Source organism: Strigops habroptila, chromosome 3 (assembly GCF_004027225.2).
Source record: "Strigops habroptila isolate Jane chromosome 3, bStrHab1.2.pri, whole genome shotgun sequence".
Taxonomy (NCBI): domain Eukaryota; kingdom Metazoa; phylum Chordata; class Aves; order Psittaciformes; family Psittacidae; genus Strigops; species Strigops habroptila.
Window position 1 is genome coordinate 81,179,012 of NC_044279.2, and position 20,414 is coordinate 81,199,425.

Here is a 20,414-nt window from a genome sequence, read left to right on the forward strand (position 1 = left end):
TCATCTTCCTGTTAAACGACAGTTATTGTTTGGTCTGCAGAGACAAAGGGAGGTGGGAAGCAAAGTATATGAGGAGTAGGAAAATGTCCTAAAAGTATTCTACAGCTCTGTGTGCGCACAGGAAAGCAGGTGGAGGAATCAAAATGTTTCATACAGTCAAGTAATTGCAGTATGGAAATAATTCAGCATTTTAGTGTAAAGAGCTATCTCTGGCCTATAAAATTTCTGGGGCTACAGTGGTATTTGTTAGTGTCCTGTCACATCATAGCTGTATGCACTTTAGTTCTTCCACGTTATTTTCCCATTACTTTGCGTTACGCTTCCCGTGAAAAAAAGGCCTGTGGAAATGCATCTTCCAGCTGTAAATTTCACTGGAAAAACTTACTGCCATTCATCATAAACCAGGGTTATTTCCGAGGAGGGTTTACTCTGCTGCTTGCTGCATGCTATGTGCTTTAATTATCCCTTTTAGACTGCTCTTACCTATAAGTTTGGCAAGGTGTCATGGAGCAATATGCTTGCTCCCCAGATCCCAGGGGATTAGCTAGAAGTCACAGTGCCTGGGAATAATAAGAAGCTGAAACTGCAAATGGGCTCGCTCAGGCAGTGTGGAGGGCAAGGTTTGACCTGCACATATGTGGCACGGACAGTGATGAATTGTCTGCAAAGAACCTTTCCTGGCTTTCTGGGCTCCAAAGCAATTGCAGGCTGGGGATGCATCCTTTCCTTGCAAACTAACGAGGGTTTTTTTGGAGCCCTGTAGGTGATGAACATGGTCCACCGTTCAGAGACTTCTCAAAGTAGAAACATGTTTTCAAAGCTTGGTTCGCAGTGCCTGGCATCACTGAGTGTCAATATTGAGTGTTTGGATCTATGCCCCCAAAACAGGAGAGAAGGCTTTCCAAGTGCAACATAGTAAGAACATAAGGAGACACCTTTCCTCCTTCCAGCTCTGACCTTACTTTTCCTGTGTGACTTACTCGAGTAAGTCCTGCCATCAGGAGGCCAGTACAGATATTCTTTGTCAGATAGGAACCCTTAATGTTCACGTGGTCTTGCACATAGATGCATTAGTGTTTCTTGGTCTAACTGAAGTTGTAGAGGAATATAGAAACCTAGAATGGTTTGGGTTGGAAGGGACCTTAAAGCTCATACAGTTCGAAACCCCTGCCACGGGCAGGGACACCTTCCACTAGAGCAGGTTGCTCCAAGCCCCTGTGTCCAACCTGGCCTTGAACACTGCCAGGGACGGGGCAGCCACAGCTTCTCTGGGCACCCTGTGCCAGCGCCTCAGCACCCTCACAGGGAAGAATTTTTTCATAGTTATTTGTTGCCTTTCAAAAAGTTGTGCGTTGGTCTGGGATCTGCAGTCTGAGGTGTGCTGCTCTTTGTGCCAAATTTATGTCTGATGTTTAAGCGAAGGTTATGTGTTGCCAGTTCTGCTAGAGATAAAGAGCTCCACATCCAGGTTGTTAAATTTCACTCATTCTTCTCAGGCAGTACTGATTGAAACGCTAAATTTGCCCTTGCAAGTTATTAATTACCAGTTAAAGAGCAGCTGTCCCATAAAAGAGAACATTAAAACCCCTTACACTTGCATAATGTATGATTTGCATCAGAGTCTAACAAAGCTTCTTCCTTTGCTTCCCAAAGCGATGTATTTTTACAATTATCTTCCCATTTATCTTGAATTCCTGACCCTCCAGGCAGAACTGTGTTACAAGTTATAGGGACTGTTGTGCATTATAGCCACCTGTCATACTTTATGGACCTTCAGGGGAAAATCTTTCATACAGGGTGGAGAAAACCAACTGTCACTTGAAACCATTGCCTGTGAATTAATGCTGTTATTGTACATGTTACCTGAATGAGGATTGGAACATTTGCCTTGTTAATAGGAAAGAAAAAAAAAGATCTCGTTTTCAGCAGTTTATCAAAGCAGCATTTAAATGTAAGCAGAAGAAAGACAAAATGGCTTCAAGATTCTAAAGATCAATGAGTTTCTACGGTCTGGTTTGGGCATGCTGAATTTGTGCCAATCTTCTTCGAGAGCAAGCAATTGATGAATTTTATTTCATAGCTAAAGTGTACGTACAGGAATGTGCGTATGGCTTTAGCCATCCCCTTTTGAGTATTGGGGCTTCTGCTTTTTTTGTTTGCCCGGTTTGAAAACACTCTTTGATTTCCCTCTCCCTCTTGTCCAAGGCAAACTTCAGCTTCACGAAATGTTGCAGTCACCAGTCTAAAAAATAGCACCATCACTAAAATTGCTGCCCTGCTCATAAACCCTTGCCCTTTCTGATTTGAATAAATCATATGCCTGTCTTGAGGCTTCCTCATTGATCTTGAGGCTGCCTTGTTGATCTTTCCTGGATGCAGGATGCAAAGGACCACCTACCAAAATTAGTAGCAAGGACAGCTGGAGCGAAATGAAACTCAAAACATCCCCAGGGTCCTATCTGAACTTCCAGCTGCATCTTCCTTGAAAGAGAACTCCCAATCCCCCTGTTCAGCTCCATGGGCCTTTGCTTTCTTAGGCTGTTGTGAAAATGTACAAAGATAAACCAGAAGAGCTCACTCAGGAGGGTCCCTGTAACAAGCCTTTCTGCCTTGCTCTTAAAATTCCAGAAGGAACACTCTGACAGCATGAAATGCATTCAGCTCCTTGTAAAATTAATGAGCTATTGCCATACTTTTAAAGAGACATTGATATCATCACAAAGAGCTGGAGTTTCCCTGAGCAGAGCAAGAGGGAAACTGGGGGCTTGGCTCCACTTAGCCGCTGGGTGCAACCTCCTACAGAAGTTAACAGCTGAGCTGCCAGAGGAGGAAAACGGAGCATCATTTCCCTGCTTTGGTCTGCGCTCATTTGTGCCAGGATTTCCCACCTTATGCTGCCTAGAGAAACTCCCACCCTTTCCAGAAGATGCAGGCCGATCCCTGCGAACATGGTTGCACTTCCAGAGTTCACTTCCCTTGTCTGTGTGACAAATTCTCTTTTGTGTCTTTTAAAAGAGAGATAAAAAGCTCCTTCCAAACACCAAATCAAACCAAAAATCCTGGTCAGTGCAGAATGTCCTTCTGAATCAATCACACTGGTTTGGATTTATTGTAAGGTGCTAGAGGATGTTTGCACGCTGACATGCCTGTACACTGCATGGTGGTTTAGGTACTGATTTCAAGTAATGCTCTGTGTTAAACCTCATACCTTAGAGTATAATACAAAAAATGCATCAGGATTTTTTTTTTCTAAAGAGCCCTTCGGAGGGAAGGTGTATTTAAACAACACAAGTGCTTCATTGCTTAGAAAATGGGGGAACTGAGAGGTAGAAATGCTTCTGGTTTCCTTTATGAGCAATCACAAACACTTCAGAGATGATTTTGTCTCCCCAGACAGCCACCTTTGTCTTGACAGGCAAGGGAACAATATATAATAAAGACTTTTTGTATATTAAGGGCACTATTTGTTTGCTAAGAGAAAGCTAAAGTGGGCATGGAAGTAAAGTAACTCTGGAAATGGAAATCTGTGTAAGTGATTATATTATACTTTACAATGATATTTGCTTTATAGGAAGATAAGTGGTAGGTAAGGGCGGGGGGAGGGTGTATAGAGGTGAATAGACAAGGAGGAAATTAGACCCAGCTTAAAAGATAGCAGGACAGTGTGGACAGTGGGGTGCAAGGCAGTAGCTTCAAAAAGATGGGAAGAGAGGCCTTGGGACTACAAGCAAGGGGGTGACATGCTGCCCTGAGAATCCAGTTGGGACACTGGAAGAAGTCTAAGTTTATCAAATAACTCTGTTGAACTGACCTGCAGCAAACATGGGAAGCCATGGTTGCCCCATCCCTGGCAGTGTTCAAGGCCAGGTTGGACACAGGGGCTTGGAGCAACCTGCTCTAGTGGAAGGTGTCCCTGCCCGTGGCAGGGGGTTGGAACTGTTTGAGCTTTAAGGTCCCTTCCAACCCAAACCATTCTATGAGTATATGATGTGAAGCCTCCAAAAACCCAAAGCCCACAGGCAGTAACTTGGCTTAGCTGGAGTTGAGGACTGACAGGGAGAAGGAGGAAGCAGGAAACAAATATGGCTGTGCAGTATTATTGAGAAGCGTAAGGAAAACACCCCACTTCTGTTAGTCCTTGCTTCAAAGGGAGCCTGCTGTGAGAAATTTAAATAATCTTTTCCAAAACAAAGCACCTCAGTTCTTCCTTTGCTCTCTCACTAGTTCCCCAATGTCCCTCAGATTCACCGTGAGTGTCAGTCCTGGTGTTTTATTTGGTGTTGTGTGCTCTTTGATCTACAGGCTTGCAGAGGAACAAGAGAGTGATGGGGCTGATTTATCCTAAAGCAGTAGCTGAGAAAAAGAACTCTTTCAACACAGAGAAAACTGTTCTGCAACAGCACCTGGTTTTGCAGATACTTAGCTTTTTAAATGTTACTTTGGGAGAATCCAGTTATTTACAGTAGATAATGGTTATTTGGATACCCTTGAGTTTTCTCTGTCTCATTTTTATGCTCTGTTTATGGGACCTATTGACCATACTCAGTGAGTTTGGTTACTTATAGCTAGCCATAGCTCTCTATTAGAGGCCAGTGGCTCTGGCAGGAGATTAAACTAGAGTATTATTATTTTAACAATCAGGGGAGTCGACATATCGCCAAGTAAATGTGGAAGCATGAGAAACTAATTGGATTTATGTTAATTTATTGACTACAAGTGTATAAAACTCTTCACCCCACCTCCAGCACTGTGCATACAAATTATATATGGTGCTCAGGGCCTTTTGGGTGGAATCTTGGTTCTTGCTCTCTACCCTGAGCTAGGTGATCCTTTCTGGCTTCTGTGAGGCCATGGATAGATGGCAGGTCTTTCCACTCTGATATCAGTACAGGTCTGGGATCTTTAGCTGTAAAGATTGATTGGATGGTGCCTTGGGTATTGAGTTTTTCTCCTGTGCAGTCAAAAGCTGCCTTACAGTAACCCCTCTAAGGAGGTTTCGAGCTTTATCACTGAGTTTGATCCTGATCTCATGTGCTGCTTTGCTTTTCTTACCACTGTCCCGACAGTGATGGATTGAGAACCTACAAGGTCACTATCTTAAGCAGAATGTTTCTTCTCGCACACCTTTACCTCCCCTCTGGCTCTTGATTTCCCATCTGCAAGGTTAAGAGTATGGGGCAGAAGCTAGAAGAGATTATATACCCTGTAAAGTCAGAAGGTGAAGGAAGCTGCAGTTTTAATGACCTTGAATCCCCGCATGCAGTTGCATTTATTCTGAGCTGCATCCATGCTTTTCCACCAGTGTTTGGTAAGAATCATCTATGTGTGATGCATAGAAGTCAGGCTGTTATATTCTTGCAGGGATGGATGCAGAATTCCCCCGGACTCTGATGTGAGCCTGTCTTCAGCTTGTAAAATAAGATTGCTTGACAGTCTGTAGTAATGCTGTCACAAGAGAAAAAAGGCAGAAAGTTGAACCTTCACTCGAAATGTGACAAGAAGCTGGGTACTCAAATCAAGCCTCATTATTCCATTTCTTTCAAGACAGTAGTCATTTCCTTTATAATTTTCTGAATTACCATAATGAGGATTAATTTGGCTTCCAGGTTGCCTTACATTGCACTGTTGTGCATACAAAAGGCTTGTTGTAAAACCTTTTGAAGCACAGAAGTTCAGGCAGAGGTCAGGAGACACAAGCTGGGGAAAAATGGAAAAAAGGAAACGGTTTTGAGACACTCTCATGCAACTGTAAATGCCTCTCTTGGCTTCGCTTGGCTTTGAGGCCTGCAGTGGCCCCTTCAGGGTATGGATGTCTCGTTTGTGTGTGAAAATCTGGACAGTAAGAACTACAGGAGAAGGTCATAAAGCTGTACAGGTTGTGCTCTTTGTTTTTCAGCAGTGGGAGCAGAGGAAGGTGAATGCCGACAGCTGCCAGCGTTAGTCTGTTAAAGAGAAACCTGTAGGTAGAAGCACCTAAAATCAGAGAAAGGTTTGGGGAAAGCAAAGAGCTTTGAACTGGCTTTGTACAAAGCTTCCCAAGCTCACTGAGGGATGTGAAAGAGGATGCTTGAGTGGGCACGAGAGATGCAGAGAGTATGGTTGTTGAGGAAGAGTGGGGATGAAGGCAAGAGGAAAGAAATGTTCCTTGAACGTGGTAATTTACAGTCATCTCTCTTGCAGGTATCTGGAAGTGCAGAATTAAGCACCTTATCCCAGCCCTTGTGCACCAGATAGCAGGAAGGAGCTCTGAAAGTTACATCCCTAATGTCTTCCTTGAATTCCCAGCACTGTGTTTCCCCCTAGCAGTTCTGTTTTGTCCCTCTGTGATCACAGTGTCTGTTATTCCCTGCTTCCTTTAGACTGCCACCCTTTGTGCCGCCAGTGTGTGGCCAACCTGTGGGACACCGGCAGCATCTGTCTGAAGTGCCAGAACGCCCGTCTCTTGCTCCTGGGGGATCACTGCATTCCTGGCTGTCCGGTGGGATACTATGCGGAGAATGGTGCCTGCAAAAGTGAGTAGTCCCTACAAATGCCTCAAGCAACTGCAAGGGACCACCGGGATCCTTGTGAGATGTTCCATGAAATGGTTCCTATTCGGTAAAGAAGCTTTATCCAGCTGGCAGGACACTGCACTGGGAGCTAGAGATGTCCTTCCTAGCTAATAACTCTGCCAGCTGGCTGGGAGCACTCTTTCCTTGCTCCCCTGTCTCTGCCTGCTTTCAGACTGTGAGGTCTTTGAGGCAGAGGGTGCTGTACTGTCTTCAGCACATGCTGCGGTTACTGGGACCTAGCCCACTCTTAACAAGTGTCATGAGTATCAGACAGCAGTATGCTTGAGAGGAGGAGGTGAAGATGAGTTTTTCTCTCTGGTAAATCTCATTTCTCAAAGGTGGTTGCACAGAGAATAAGATGGCAGTACATTATATTCTAATTAGCTACCCTGAGGTCACTCCTAGGAAGAGATGGGCTTCTTAAGCGCAATAAAGGATAACTTCTCCTATGCCCATCACCAAGTCTCCAACTTTTGAGGTCGCAGCACAGTTCTGGGATGCTGACACTTAAAATATTTTCTGGATATGTACTTTGAAAGGCCATGCAACTTCTGCTCACAGAAGGCAGAACTGTTGCTAGGAGCACCTTCTCAGAACATTCTGCAGCCTAAAATGGAACATCATCCCAGCTAAGGTCTCTCATTGAGACTTGTCTTGCTACAGTAACTGTCCAAAAGGTGATCATTCATAGCAGGCCAATTTCCAGGCCAAGAAGCCAATTTCATTCAGTTTTCTAGGCTTAGCAGCGCTCCAGCTCCGTGGATGAAGCTGCACTGATAGCACATCTTATTCTCCAGCCTTCTGTGCCTTCACCTATCCAGTGTTTGCTGTTAATGTGCTTTCATATTCTGATTATTGTCTGAGCTGCTGTATATTTCTGGAACTCTCAGAAGAAAGGAGGTTGCTTTTCTTGTTATGTGGCTGACAGAGACATGTTCGAGCCCTATGTGTCTTACGCTGAGCAAAGGGTATTGCAGTTTATTTTAAGAGAAAGAAATCAAGACAAGAAATCCCACACATTAGAATTAAGATGTAGATGCTCCATTTGCAGGAATTTCCTAATCCAGTCCAACAACTGGTAATTAATGTTTCAAAGCTTCTTTCAAGCAGTCTGGGAGCTGTGTGTTTATTTACCTGTTTCTGACAAATGAAATCTCTGTGTCATTTAATTGGAAAGACCCCTGAGAGAGATATTTTCTCCTCCTGCAAATTTAAACCTGGGGATAATATTTCTTTCTTTGGTATAAAGGTTTCATTTCAAAGAAGTTTTGCATTATTCAGACTGTGTCAGAGCTCACATTACATTTTGTGCTGGCTTTTAAGATCTCTAGTGCAGCATAATACAGTTACTTCTCTGATTTCTTTGCCTGCTTCTGCTCATGATTCATTTGGCCTGATAGGTGTAATGATGGCATCAATATTTAGGTAAAGGCCTATCAAAAAATACAACAGACTAATAATTTTGTGAGTCTGTACCACCACTTTGGAGAAATTAAGAGGATACATTGGCCTCGTCCACTGTGGTGTTTTATATCTCTTCAATCAGACTAAGAGAGAAATGGAGAGAGGGCACATAGAGATTGACTGTTCTCTGTCAGTGTTGCTTCTTGGAATAGGCAGCAGCTGTGCAGCTCCCGAAGAAGGGGTGGATGTAAATCCCCAGGGAGGTGTGGAGCTGTCAGAAAAGCACTAGATGGTTCCTAATAGATAAAGCACATCAGGCTGGGGAGTATCTGACCTGATACTGGTTGAGAGAAGGCATGAGAGGGAGGTACTGATACATGCTTGCCCTTTTTTTACTCTTTTCTGGTAGACAGGTCTTGGCCAGATCCTATAGGGTTGTTCTTGAGAAGAAGGGAAGGTCGAAGAGAAGAGGAATGAGTAAAAAGGGAAGGGAAGGGAGGGAAGAGAGCTAGTGTGCATGGCACAAATAAAGCCATTTAGTCCTTCTGCCACAAGGTGGGTGGGTTGTGTTTCTGCTCCTGAGTGCTGTGCACCAGTAAGAGCTTAGTAGGAACTCTTGGTACTCAGTATCATAACCATGCTGAGAGTGCTCTGTGGAAGCTTTTGAAACTTGCTTGAAGATCTACTTTTCCTTGAGCAGAAACACATGTTCTTGCTGTCCTTGCAGGGTGTCACCCCTCCTGTAAAACCTGCACCGGTGGGGGTCTGTTTGCCTGCTCTTCCTGCAACACCAGCCTGGTTCTCTCCCACACTGGCATGTGCGTGCCAGTCTGCTCCCAGGGATACTACAGGGATGCCAGGCAGACCTGCAGACGTGAGTGTGTCTCTCCAACCCATCTCTTCTTTCCACAGTGTATTCACTGACATGTCTTGTCTTGTTCCTTTGCTTACTGTTCCTCTTGCCAGGAAAAGAAAGATATGAGTTGACAGAGGTGATTAGCTGCCTTAGAAACAGAGCCTACAGCATGGTTTAAATTTGAACACAGTCACAGTTTTGTTACCAACTTCAAAGACAAGAGGCTTTGAGTCCCACAGGAAAAATCTGCAGGAGAGTTTGTGTAGGCTTCCTTGTTAAGTTGCTTAAGTGGTACATAGAGAAGTGGTCAAAGGTATGGGTGGATTCTGAGCCTTGACAATTTTGGATCAGTTTTACTCAATTCTTACTAAGGCAAACCGCCTCCCCACTGCACTACCTGCCAGTACCTGCCATGGAAGCTGTATTAAGACTGTAGAGTTTACACTACATTTTTCCACGTGTGAAACCTCAGTAGAAAGAAGGTGCAGCTTGGCAGGCGCAACCCCAACTGAGCTGTGATATTTTTACCTCCTAATGATTTGATGTAACTGATCTGGTGTTAAGTCCAGTAATGTTTTATCCCACTCCTGCTATTCCTTGCGAATCTCTGAGGTCCTCTCTTTTCCTTTATTACCCTGTGTTCACTCTTGCCCTGATGCCAGTTGGGTTATTCCTCACATAATTATTGGGCTTGATATTCTGAAATGCAAAATGATGTGGCCCAGAGATATAAAAAATAGGAAAATACCCTGCTTGAATTGACCCACTGTAATACACACACCTAAAAATGAGGGTGTGCTTGGGTAGCTGGATTGCTGTGAACCTGAACACTCAGATTTGTGAAGTCCTGCATTACCCTGATTTAAATTACCTGGATTTATGATAAAATAACTCTGGTGTACTGCCCTGAGTGTAGGTATCTGTGTCATCCTATCTAGACCCAATTTCTTTATTGATGAGGTCCTAGAGGAAGAAACTGATATGGTTGTCAGCTTTACCTGCCTTTTGTGGGAATATATGGATCTCCTGAAACTATTATTTCCATCTTAGCCGCAGAGGTGGAGATACCTTGCATAACTTCAGGGAAATAGGTGGAAGAGTTAGTACCATACATTCTTTTACTGACAGAAAAAAAGGCTATTCAATAATAATGAAAAAAAGGAAAGTAATAAGAAAAAATAATAAGAAAAGGAATCATGGGATTTTTGCTGTCCTGGCTAGTTTCCGACAAGCTCTACAAGGTATTCACTGTTCACTCCTGCAGTTTGGATTCTTTTGTTACTACCTGTACCAGCATACCTCTCTTCCTAATTAAAATGCCCTTTACTAATGAACAATTTCCTATTGCTAGCTCTTCCCTTAGGACGTCATGGTAGAAGTGGAATGTTCCCAAGGACTGTACCCTTCCCAAATTTGGTTCAGTAGCTCAAATACAAATAGACTTTTGCAAGCCAATTCAACTACTCTAATCTCCTTATTGCAAAAGGCTTTTGAACAAGTGTGTGTAATCCTTGTGGCAGGAGGCTTAAGGCAAAGTGTGTTGGTGCACTGGATTTTTGTCATTCCAAGTATCACTTGTGCCTTTTCAAGTGAAGTACTGCTGATAAGCATGTAGATATAAACTGTCCCTATATATATAAAGTGCTGGGAAACTACCACTCAGAGGTAATGGAAATTGTTTAAACGGAAAATTTGGTCTCTCTTCAAGGTTTATTTTAGTCTCATTGCGCTTTTGAGGAGCTCAGGTTTGGATGAAGCTCAGGGGGACACTGAGTGCACGTATGGACTCTCAAAGATATTTTTAAACTCATTGACACCCTGGCTCAGGAACAGTGCAAAGCTAAACGGGTTCTTCATGGGTTTAAAAATGCAGATACAGAGTCAGGCTGATAAAACAAACAGACAAGATTGCTTTCAAGTACACTTTTTGCTTACTGTTCTGGCATGGCGCCGTGGGTAACCTGATTTCTATAGATGTAGACCTCATATAGAATGTTGTACCATTCTTTCAAAAGTTGGCTTTTCGCAGCACTTACAAATAGTAATTTTTCTATGTAGTATTAAGTTAAGTGAAATGAGACGGGCACCAGAGCACCTAAAAAGAGCTGCTAGATTCTTTAGGTAAATATTTTGTTAGAAATCATTTGCACCTCAGTAAAATACAGCCTTCTGTAACATGTTTTAGATGAGCTAAAGCAAGTAACTATTTTGAAGGGCACTGGGTCCTCGTTTCAATGAGACCAACATGGGTATTTTCACATTTACTTGGTATTTTGAGGTTTTGTGGTTACAAAACTCTGTGTTGAATTAAAAGCAAATTGAAGTGGATTTCCACAATTAGCATATCACTAAATTAGCATTCCATAATTAGCATCTCTCCGACATGTTACCACAAGTAACATGTCAGTATTTAGCAGCAGAATTGTAGTTGAGTGAAATCCTATGAGAGTTTTTAATGGTTTTGCCATTAAAAGTGGCCAGCTATGCTTTATTCTTTAGGTTAAACACTCTAGGCTGTTTTCAGAGCTTTTCTGATTTATCAAAATTGAGCTTGGGCAGAGTCTGACTCCATATGGATTTAGCAATGCTCAGAGGTAGTTGGTGAGGAATTTAGTAGTCCCTTTTGGATACACCATCATTGTACTTGCTAGCAGGGCAGTTAGAGTTTTTTGTATAAAGCAGACATGAACCCCCCGTGAGTTTCCTGCACATTGTTTTTGTAAAGTCTCATCTCACTGGAATCAAAGTGAGCTTTTCAGTGCATAGGCAAAAAGGGCAATATTTTTCAGTCTTTCATAGCACATCGCTATTAAATCTTCTGCTGGTAATTAGCCAACTGCCCTGACATCAGCACCAAGTACACTTGGCTGGTAGTAAAGTCTTCTGAGAAGTTTAGACCCTGGACATCAGAGAGGTGAAATATTGTGAACCTCTGGACTTTGAGCCTAGATTCAGTAAATCCCTGAATTATTTTTTCTTGGCATCTTTATTTGCTCACGACAGCTCCAAAATTTTACACTGTGTGCAAATCAAAAGGTGGAAACATCAAGTGAAATTAAACTGGCCATTGGTCCCGTCAAGGTTTGCTAACTGGATTGCAGCAGTCTGCTACAGTCTCCAAATCTGTGTGTTTATGGATTAAGCCTGGGATCACAGGAAACGCAGGTTGCTTGAAGACAATAATTAAAACAGAGACAGGGAAAGCTCTTATTTGGGGGTTTGAATTCAAGGTCAGTGTTGAATTCAAGGTTTCTTCTCTTCTGGCTCAAGGGAGATCTTGTAACAGTCTTTCAATACCTAAAGGGGCCTAGAAGAAACCTGGAGAGGGACTTTTTACAAGGGTGTGTAGTGACAGGACAAGAGGGAATAGCTTTAAACTGAAAGAGGATTGATTTAGATTAGGTATTACAAAGAAATTCTTCCCTGTGAGGGTGGTGAGGCCCTGGCACAGATTGCCCAGAGAAGCTGTGGCTGCCCCATCCCCGGCAGTGTTCAAGGCCAGGTTGGACACAGGGGCTTGGAGCAACCTGCTCTAGTGGAAGGTGTCCCTGCCCATGGCAGGGGGTTGGACCTGGATGAGGTCCTTCCCAACCCAAACCATTCTATGATTCTATGATTTTACCCTGACCTGTTCAGAGGAGAGTAAGAAGCAGTGTGAGGAGATGCAAGTCTATTCCAAATGGAAGGAATGAGGCTTTTTACATTTTGGAGGCTGTGAATAGGAATCAAAGTCTCCACAAGTGTCTCTCAAAAAGGACAAGAGGAGTAGCGAGGCTACAGGATAATAACATTTTTCCTGGTACTGTTGGCTGGTGCATCAGTAATTACAGTTATTTTCTTTGTCTTTGTCTTTCTCCAGCTTGCAACAGCCAGTGCCTGAGCTGTGAATCAGCCACCAGCTGTACATCTTGCAGAGATCCAACCAAGGTCCTGTTGTTTGGAGAATGCCAGTACGAGAGCTGTGCGCAGCAGTATTACCTGGATTTTTCCAGCAAGACTTGCAGAGGTGAAAAATACATTGCTGGTTTAAAGAAAAAAATAACAAACAAAAAAACCCATTGCAAGTACCTTGGCTAAGAATCCATTAAATTGCAGCATGATCTGTGCAGGTGGCCTGCTTTAAAAAGTGAGCATGAGGAGGGAGTTCAGTGACAGATTTAATTGCAGGGTTTTTACTGTTTTATCTCTTTTCTGGCAGTCTGCTGTCACATACTTCACCCTTTCAGTGCAACCAGATTATTGCAAATCCATCTCTTGTAAATGATTTAGTAAGTGAGCCAGCAAACTTTTCAAGGGTCAGATCCAGCAATTCATTTAGTCATGGGTCAGCTGAATAACAAGTGAGCTTACCAGGCTGGCTTTTTTAGAGTGCTTATAGGGTCTTGTGTACTTACCTGCTTCTCTCTGACTTATTAAATACTGCATCACTGGATGTCTGCCGAAACAACAGTTTGGAATTATGTAAAAGACACATGACTTCAAAGATTTCCAGAACTCCCAAGGAGGGTGTTCCATAATGGGAATAAGTGAGGAGAAGGTGCCTTTATTGCAGCTAACACCTCTAAGACCAGGGTATAATACAGATGACTTGTTGTTCAGTGGTCATTTCTCTCTGGCTCTTTCAGTACCTGAACCTAGTTTCACTGAGTGGCACCTGTCATCTTAACTTTGTGATTCTGCAGAAAGGTGCCATCATCTGGTATTTAGGGTGTTGACAAGAGGCAGGACTCTTGTCCTGGCTCTGTCTTGGACATGCTGCATGGAATGGAGTAGTTCACCTCACCTCAGTGAGTCCTTGTTTACCCCCCTCTTTCTCTTGCCCATTTGTCTGTCTCATCAGCCAAGTGTGTCTGTCATTAATTGCTGATACGGACCCTCTTAAGTGCCACCAAGAGCAAAGAATAGTGTTGGCAGCCTGAGTAGTCCAGCAGAACATGTGCATGGCTGGGACTCGGCTGAAGACTGGAGGGGAGATAGTACAAGGGCATGTGAAGGCAGATCTGATTCCCAGCTGGATCCAGGGTGTTTTTGGCCAGTGGACTTCCCAGAGAGACATTTAGACTGTGAGGGGCAACAATTTCATTTTCTTTTGGTTAGAGTCCTTTGAAAGCATGAGACGTGCTGAAGTGGGGTGGATGGTTGCTAGGGAGCAACGAACTCAGTGTTGGCAGAAAAGGAGCATTGCTACTTACAGGATAAAGTCAGGCTTTGTGGGCAACAAAACTGTGCTGATGTTAGCAGGTCTGGATGCTGAACAAGAGCCAAACCTGCTCAAATTTGACGTAGTTAGAACATGATAAGTCAGTGAGGGGGAGAAAAGCCCAACCATATCTTGAGTTGTATTAAGTCACTCAGTACAAATCATGCTTTCTTTTTTTTTTTAGTGTCTCTTTAACAGTTTTTACTGTGCTCTCTGCTCCTAGGACTTCTTATATTCCCATAGCTCATAGACGCCAAGCACTAAGCACTTGTGTAGGGCAAGCATCTCAGAAAGATGTGCCCTGAACTGACTTCTGTTTTCTTCCAGAGTGTGACTGGAGCTGTAATGCCTGTAAAGGTCCCCGTAGGACTGACTGCCTGCAGTGTATGGAGGGCTACGTTCTCCATGAAGGAGCTTGTGTGGAACAGTGCCCTGCAGCTTTCTACAAGGAATCAGAGACATGCCAGAGTGAGTTGTTCTTGAGCGTTACTTGTATTCGCTGCTGCCAACATGTTTCCCTGCTTGTCTCCAGTTCGTGCACGTCTGACATGCAGAAGGCAGGCTCTAACTTCCAATCTCTTGCTGCCCTCACACACACACAATATTGCTGTGGTTCCTGCGGGGTGTTACAGCAAAGTGCAGGAAGCAGCTGGAAGTGGTGTTGAGCTGAACTCTTCACATGTAACTTCTAGGGTGTGACCAACACTGCCTCCAGTGTCGCCAAGCAGATGAGTGCAGCTTTTGTGAAGCCCCGTTCTTCCTCTTGGACACTCATTGTGTTCCCCAATGTGGGAAGCGCTATTATCCAGACCATGCACAGCACAAGTGCACAGGTAAGCACGGTCAGCGTGTTGTGGTGGAGGGGGACCAGGCCTGCAGTCTGTGTTCTATAAACTGCTTTTTCTCTGCAAGGCTGAGGTGAAGAAGAAGTGCTTAGGTGCTGAGTTAAACTTGCTGTTAAGGTGATGCAGTCACCTGAGAATTCAGTAACAGGCTGTATCTGCATTTAAATGTGCCTAGTTCCAGAGGAATGAGATTCAGTGTAGATGACTGCTGGTGTTTGTATGTGTGCACATACTATATATATTAAAAAACAGGTATTAACCCCACATTTTTAGTAAGGTTTCAGTTTTATTTGTGGGTTAACAAGCTGTGAAGGACTGGAGTGAGTATCTGGAGTACTAATAGTGTATTAACAGTTACTTAAAAATATGTTTCTTCCATTTGGAAGATTATCTCAGGTTCTCTGTAGTCAATGGGAAACAGTGGTCAAATGAGGGAGGAATCTCTTAGCAACTCTTTTATCTGTTTGCCCCTTCTTTTTGGTCACCTTTGTCAGGCAGGTAAGACACAAATAGCAGTGGTGTTTCTGTTCTGATCCCTGGGGACAGCTCTGCATGCCAGTGGCTGCATTGTTTTCGTCAATGTCTCAATTGTTGTGCTTTCCATCTGATTCAGCTTGTCCTCAGGGATGCTTGGAGTGTGACAGTGACAGCCTGTGCCACCTCTGTGACAGCACCACATTTCTGAAGAATAAGATCTGTGTTTCTGCCTGTGGCCAGGGTTTCTATGGCAATACATGGACCAGAGAGTGTGAAGAAGGTGAGTGTCTCATGATAAAGCAACCGAGCTGGCAGGCTTCCAGCAGATTTTAAGGCCAGAAATAGTGTCCGTTCAGTGGCGTTTTTGGAATTCAGTTTTGTGCAGTTCCATGTTGACTGTTGAACGTTGGCAGCTGTTTTCCTCCAACTTTTTTGTTTCATAAAACATTGCATGTACATGTTTCCTAAGTGAAGTTACCTCATTAGGAAAGAGGCATGTCTTTCCAATGGAGCATCATTCATCATCAACATAAAACAAATGAAAATATATCTTTGAAGGAATCCCTTGCTAAATGAACTGTAGTACTTACTTTTCTTTGTTCTAAATGAAGATCTACTAGTCCATCTGCAGGGACTAGAGGGGAGCTCAAGATGGGAAGTGACTTGCCCAAGCCTCTCAAAACCGTAGTGGGGATTGGGATGGACTACAATCCTTCGTGAGATAGTGGCTATAGGTAATGAATAGGGCATTATAAGGGTCTGGTCTGTTATCCAAAAGATGGTAGTGACAAACAAGATGCTACCACAGTCCATGGCTGTTATTCATTCAATAATACTTCTCCCTTCTTTCTTTTTAGCCAGCAAGCATCCCTCGAGCTTCTATGTGAACAGTAGCCTCACAGTAGGAATTGGTGCGGTAAAGCCCCTAGACCTGTCCTTGCTGGGTGCGTGTGATCTGGATGGTGACAGAGGACAGCTCTTGTTCCATATCAACAGCACTCCCTCCAACGGCAGGCTGGTGATGGTGGTGAGGGGAGCAGAGGTGAAGCTGAGCAAAGGTGACCACTTCAGCTGCAAGGATGTGGAGGAGAAGAGAGTTCGCTTTGTGCACAGCAAAGAGAAATCCAGGTGACTCTGTTGAAACTTTTTTCAGAGCTCTTGCCTTAAAAAAGGAATCACTTATCTTGAGAACAGGTATTTCCTTGCTCCTTGGAAACATTCTTACAGTGAAACACACTCCTCACTGCTGTTAAGTAAAGTACCAATGTACTTACACTGTACCACAGTATAAATGATGGTGCAAAATTTCCTCGTTTGTGGTATAAGAGGTCACTGTGATCCAAACCTGTTGTGGTTTGGGGGTTGCAGGAGTCTGTCTCTTCTTTAGGATGCTCTGCTGTGGATTTTGAACGGACGTATTAGTCTGGTTCTTGATGCTGTAAGGCAGATGCTCAAATGATGTCACCTCTGTGCTCTGCAGCACAACCTGCATTCAACCATCGCTCCTTTGCCTGCAATATGAGCTCTGTTAGTGTCCTGCGATAATTAGTGGTGATTAGTAGCTAGCATTGTTCGCACTGCAAGCATGTTGCAAGGAAGCAGATTTTTCCTGCTGCCAGGCAGTAAGCCAGTTATCCTGCCAAATTTCACACTTCATTTACATCACCATAAAGCCTTGGGACTAGACTCATACCAGTGGAATTGTTCTACATTTCTGCCTGTATATATTAGGGTGTTCTTTGATCCAGTGTTTCCGGTAAGACTTTCAGGGTGTTGATGCCAAGGATTGGCTCATGTTCACTAGACTTAAGGCATGTGTTTCTGTACCATGCTTTTGGGATTTTTTCTGTCTGGTAATCACAATGAAACGTCAGGATCTTGTCTTGAGAAACATAGCTATTTTATGTTCAAGGTTATTGGGTGACATTATTGAAAAGTAAATAGGAAGCCAGAATGCTGAAAAGTGGGAGCTTCTGTTCCAAAGCCAGATAAATGACATTTTTCTTTACCAGCAAATAGCTGACTTTTAGAATCGGTGGTTTATCTTGGAGATGCCATCCTGTGTGGGTAACATTAGTTAAAGGGAAATGAAGGTATGTTATTGCGTAGCTAAAGGTATTTTGTCACATGTTGTGACTGTTATGAATCTTCAGAAAAAAAACTCCAAACTATAAAAACATAATTAAAAAAGAAAAAAAAAAACCCTTTAACTAAACCTTCTGTCACTTAGCTAGTCATTTTTACTAAATATATAATATTTTTATCATTATTGAGTCCTACAAGTCCTTCGTTAATTCATGTTATCCTGTATTTTGGCTTGTTGTTTAGGAAAGGACAGTTTTCCTTGAAGGTCAGTGATCAACAATTCTTCTCCCATCATGAGGTGATCAATGTTCAAGCATTTTCGACACAGGTAATGTAACAAAGCTTGGAAACAACCACAGGTCTTGTACCATTTGAAGCCCTGGTTTCTTGCAGTGATAACAAAGGAGCTGGGCAGAGCCTGAGCTGGAGTTCAGGTCAGGCAAATTAGACTCAAATTTCACTTAGTTGAGAGGCAGCCAAGAGTCATGTGGAAGAACCAGGCTTGGGGTACGTGACTCAAGAAGCTGGCCCTTGTAATTTTTCTTGTGCAGGGAATTGTAGCTGTGCAATCGTAGAGCAATTATCAGTGAGGGCTAAGGAGTCCCTGCTGCTCAAATTACTCTTTGGATCTGCGGATGGTCTAGTTCAGTCTCTTACTGCAGGGCAATTGAACCGTGATTGATCCCTGTGGTAGGGATGCTTTGACAGTCAAGAGCACTTACTTAAATGCTCTCTTCTACAACAGTTGGGAGTTAAATCAGCATGAGCTATTTAAAGTGTGTCTCTTAAACTGCTCACCGCTTCTAGGCAAGGGCAAGTTGATGGTGCTGTCAAGTGTCCACGTCCCTCATGTTAATGTTATTTAAAGTCTGTAGCATGATATTGTGGAGGGGCCTCACCTAAGAGGTGGTGTACAGGCAGTACATTTGTGACTCCTTCTCTAAGGCTCTCTAAAAGGCAAGGTATGAAGAGATGTGCAAGGCACACATTAAGGGAGAAGGCACAGAATTACAGAAAGGAGGAGTTGTTCAAGCCCAGACTAGCTGTGTGTGCCAGCTCAGCCTACCAGCAGGTCATATCATCCCATCCCATCTCTCTGAATGGGCTTTGATTCCCACTCAAGCTAGAGGGCATGCAAGGGCAGTGGATGTGCTGGAACTTCCTGGCCCAGCTTCACGCTTGCTGCTGGTCGTGCTGGCAATGAGTTCACCATGGACTCACTGTAATGGGGTCCAGGTTTCCAAGGGGGCTTTGCAGTTCACACTGAGCTTTTTCCATAGTCAAACTGTCTAGGTGAAAGCTTGATCAGCTAGTGTCCTGGTTTTGGCTGGGATAGAGTTAATTTTCTTCCTGGTAACTAGTGCAATGCTGTGTTTTGGCTTTAGTCTGAGAATAATGTTGATAGTACACTGATTGTTTAATTGTTGCTGAGTGGTACTTACCCCGATCAAGGGCTTTTCCGTGTTCCATATTCTGCCAGTGAGAAGGTGGACAAGAAGCCGGGAGGGAACAGCCAGGACAGCTGACCCAAACTAGCCAAAGGCGTAATTCATACCATGGAACATCAGGCTCAGATAGAAACTGGGGGGGGTGGCCAGGAGCCACTGACCACTGCTCAGGGATGGGCTGGGCATCAGTGGGCAATTGTATTGTGCATCACTCGTCTGTCTTGGGGTTTATTCCCTTTTTTTTTTTGTTATCTCCCTTTTCATCATCATTATTATTATTACATTTTGCTTTATTTCAGTATTAAACTGTTCTTATCTCAACCCATGGGTTTTACCTTTTTCCAATTCTCCTCCCCATCCCACAGGAGCAGCTGTGTGGTACTTAGTTGCTGGATGGGATTAAACTATGACAGATAGCTTTGCTTCAACTGAAGTTGTTGTGGCTACTTGGCATATTCTAGCAGCATAAAGAGACTTTAAAGTGCAGATGAGAGTCTGCTATTCATAAGGCCCATTTACATCCTCAGAGGGAAATTAGGTGACTTGATAAAACTAACTGGAAATCTGGTGATCAGCCTTTCTCATTTAGTGCTGACTCCTTCCTGCCTACAAGCCTGACTCAGCATCCATCCTCACAATGAGTAATTTAAGAAATGCATTTCTTTTAATCATTGCAGCAGTGAATGGGTTTGTGTCTGAAGGTGCTGGTGCTGTTCTGTGCTTCATTGCACTTTGTTGCTTTTAATCATTATATTCCATATTAGTCATTCCATAACTTCTGAAAATTGAAAGTGTTCTAGTTTGCCCTTTAGTGTAAGACAAACTGTGGATTTGGATCCTGTTGTGTGTATATTGATTCTGGCTGGTGCTGAAGTCTTTGCTCAGGCTAATTGCTTGTTTACCACAGTAGGACATTCACCTAAGTAAGAGCTCCAGTCACTGCCCCAGAATACATAAGTGAGGTTTAATGATAGGAATTTTGCTTGCTGATCCTTAATAACCCTGATAAGTTGTACACAGGTGAGATGGCAGCAGTTAGCTCCCTGATGAATGTTCGCAGGGCTCACCTGCCTCCTGAGGCAAGGTATTGCTGGTGGCAAATGCTGTTTATTGGGATCAATGGAGACTGCAGATTTAAACTTTCTTGACAACAAAGAACTAGAGAACTGATTTAAAGCAGCAGAAATGTGGACTCTGGCTGATCTTCATTCTGGGTTGAATAAGGCTGTGTGGAGTCTTTGAAAATAAATAAGTAATGATGCCAATGACACCTAGTTTTGCTGTCTTTGAGATGAACTTTATCATTTGGAGACAAGCAAAAGCACACCCTTCAATGTTAGCTGATTGACTTAGAAGCGTTAATGCAAGCTTCTGGCTCTCAGCTTGATTCACTGCTGTTAGCATCCTGTGTAGGTTATTCTCCCTCTCCTGGCGTTCTTCCTTGCTTCCTTTTTTTCTCTCTCTGCAACTCATTTTACACAGATTATGTGGGATCTTATTCCCCTGTCAGTGCTCTGAAGGATGTCCAAGTTACCGAAGCTGTAGGTT

At 43.4% G+C, this 20,414-nt stretch overlaps 1 protein-coding gene across 1 annotated transcript in view; it reads left to right on the forward strand.

The window, feature by feature from the left end:
- Window positions 1-20,414, forward strand: part of FRAS1 (Fraser extracellular matrix complex subunit 1) — a 159,037-nt gene that overhangs the window by 88,971 nt on the left and 49,652 nt on the right. Inside the window, 8 exon segments of the mRNA XM_030477972.1 lie at window positions 6,360-6,512; window positions 8,683-8,829; window positions 12,671-12,817; window positions 14,339-14,479; window positions 14,704-14,844; window positions 15,470-15,613; window positions 16,191-16,461; window positions 17,662-17,746. Coding sequence (XP_030333832.1) covers window positions 6,360-6,512; window positions 8,683-8,829; window positions 12,671-12,817; window positions 14,339-14,479; window positions 14,704-14,844; window positions 15,470-15,613; window positions 16,191-16,461; window positions 17,662-17,746 — 1,229 coding nt within the window.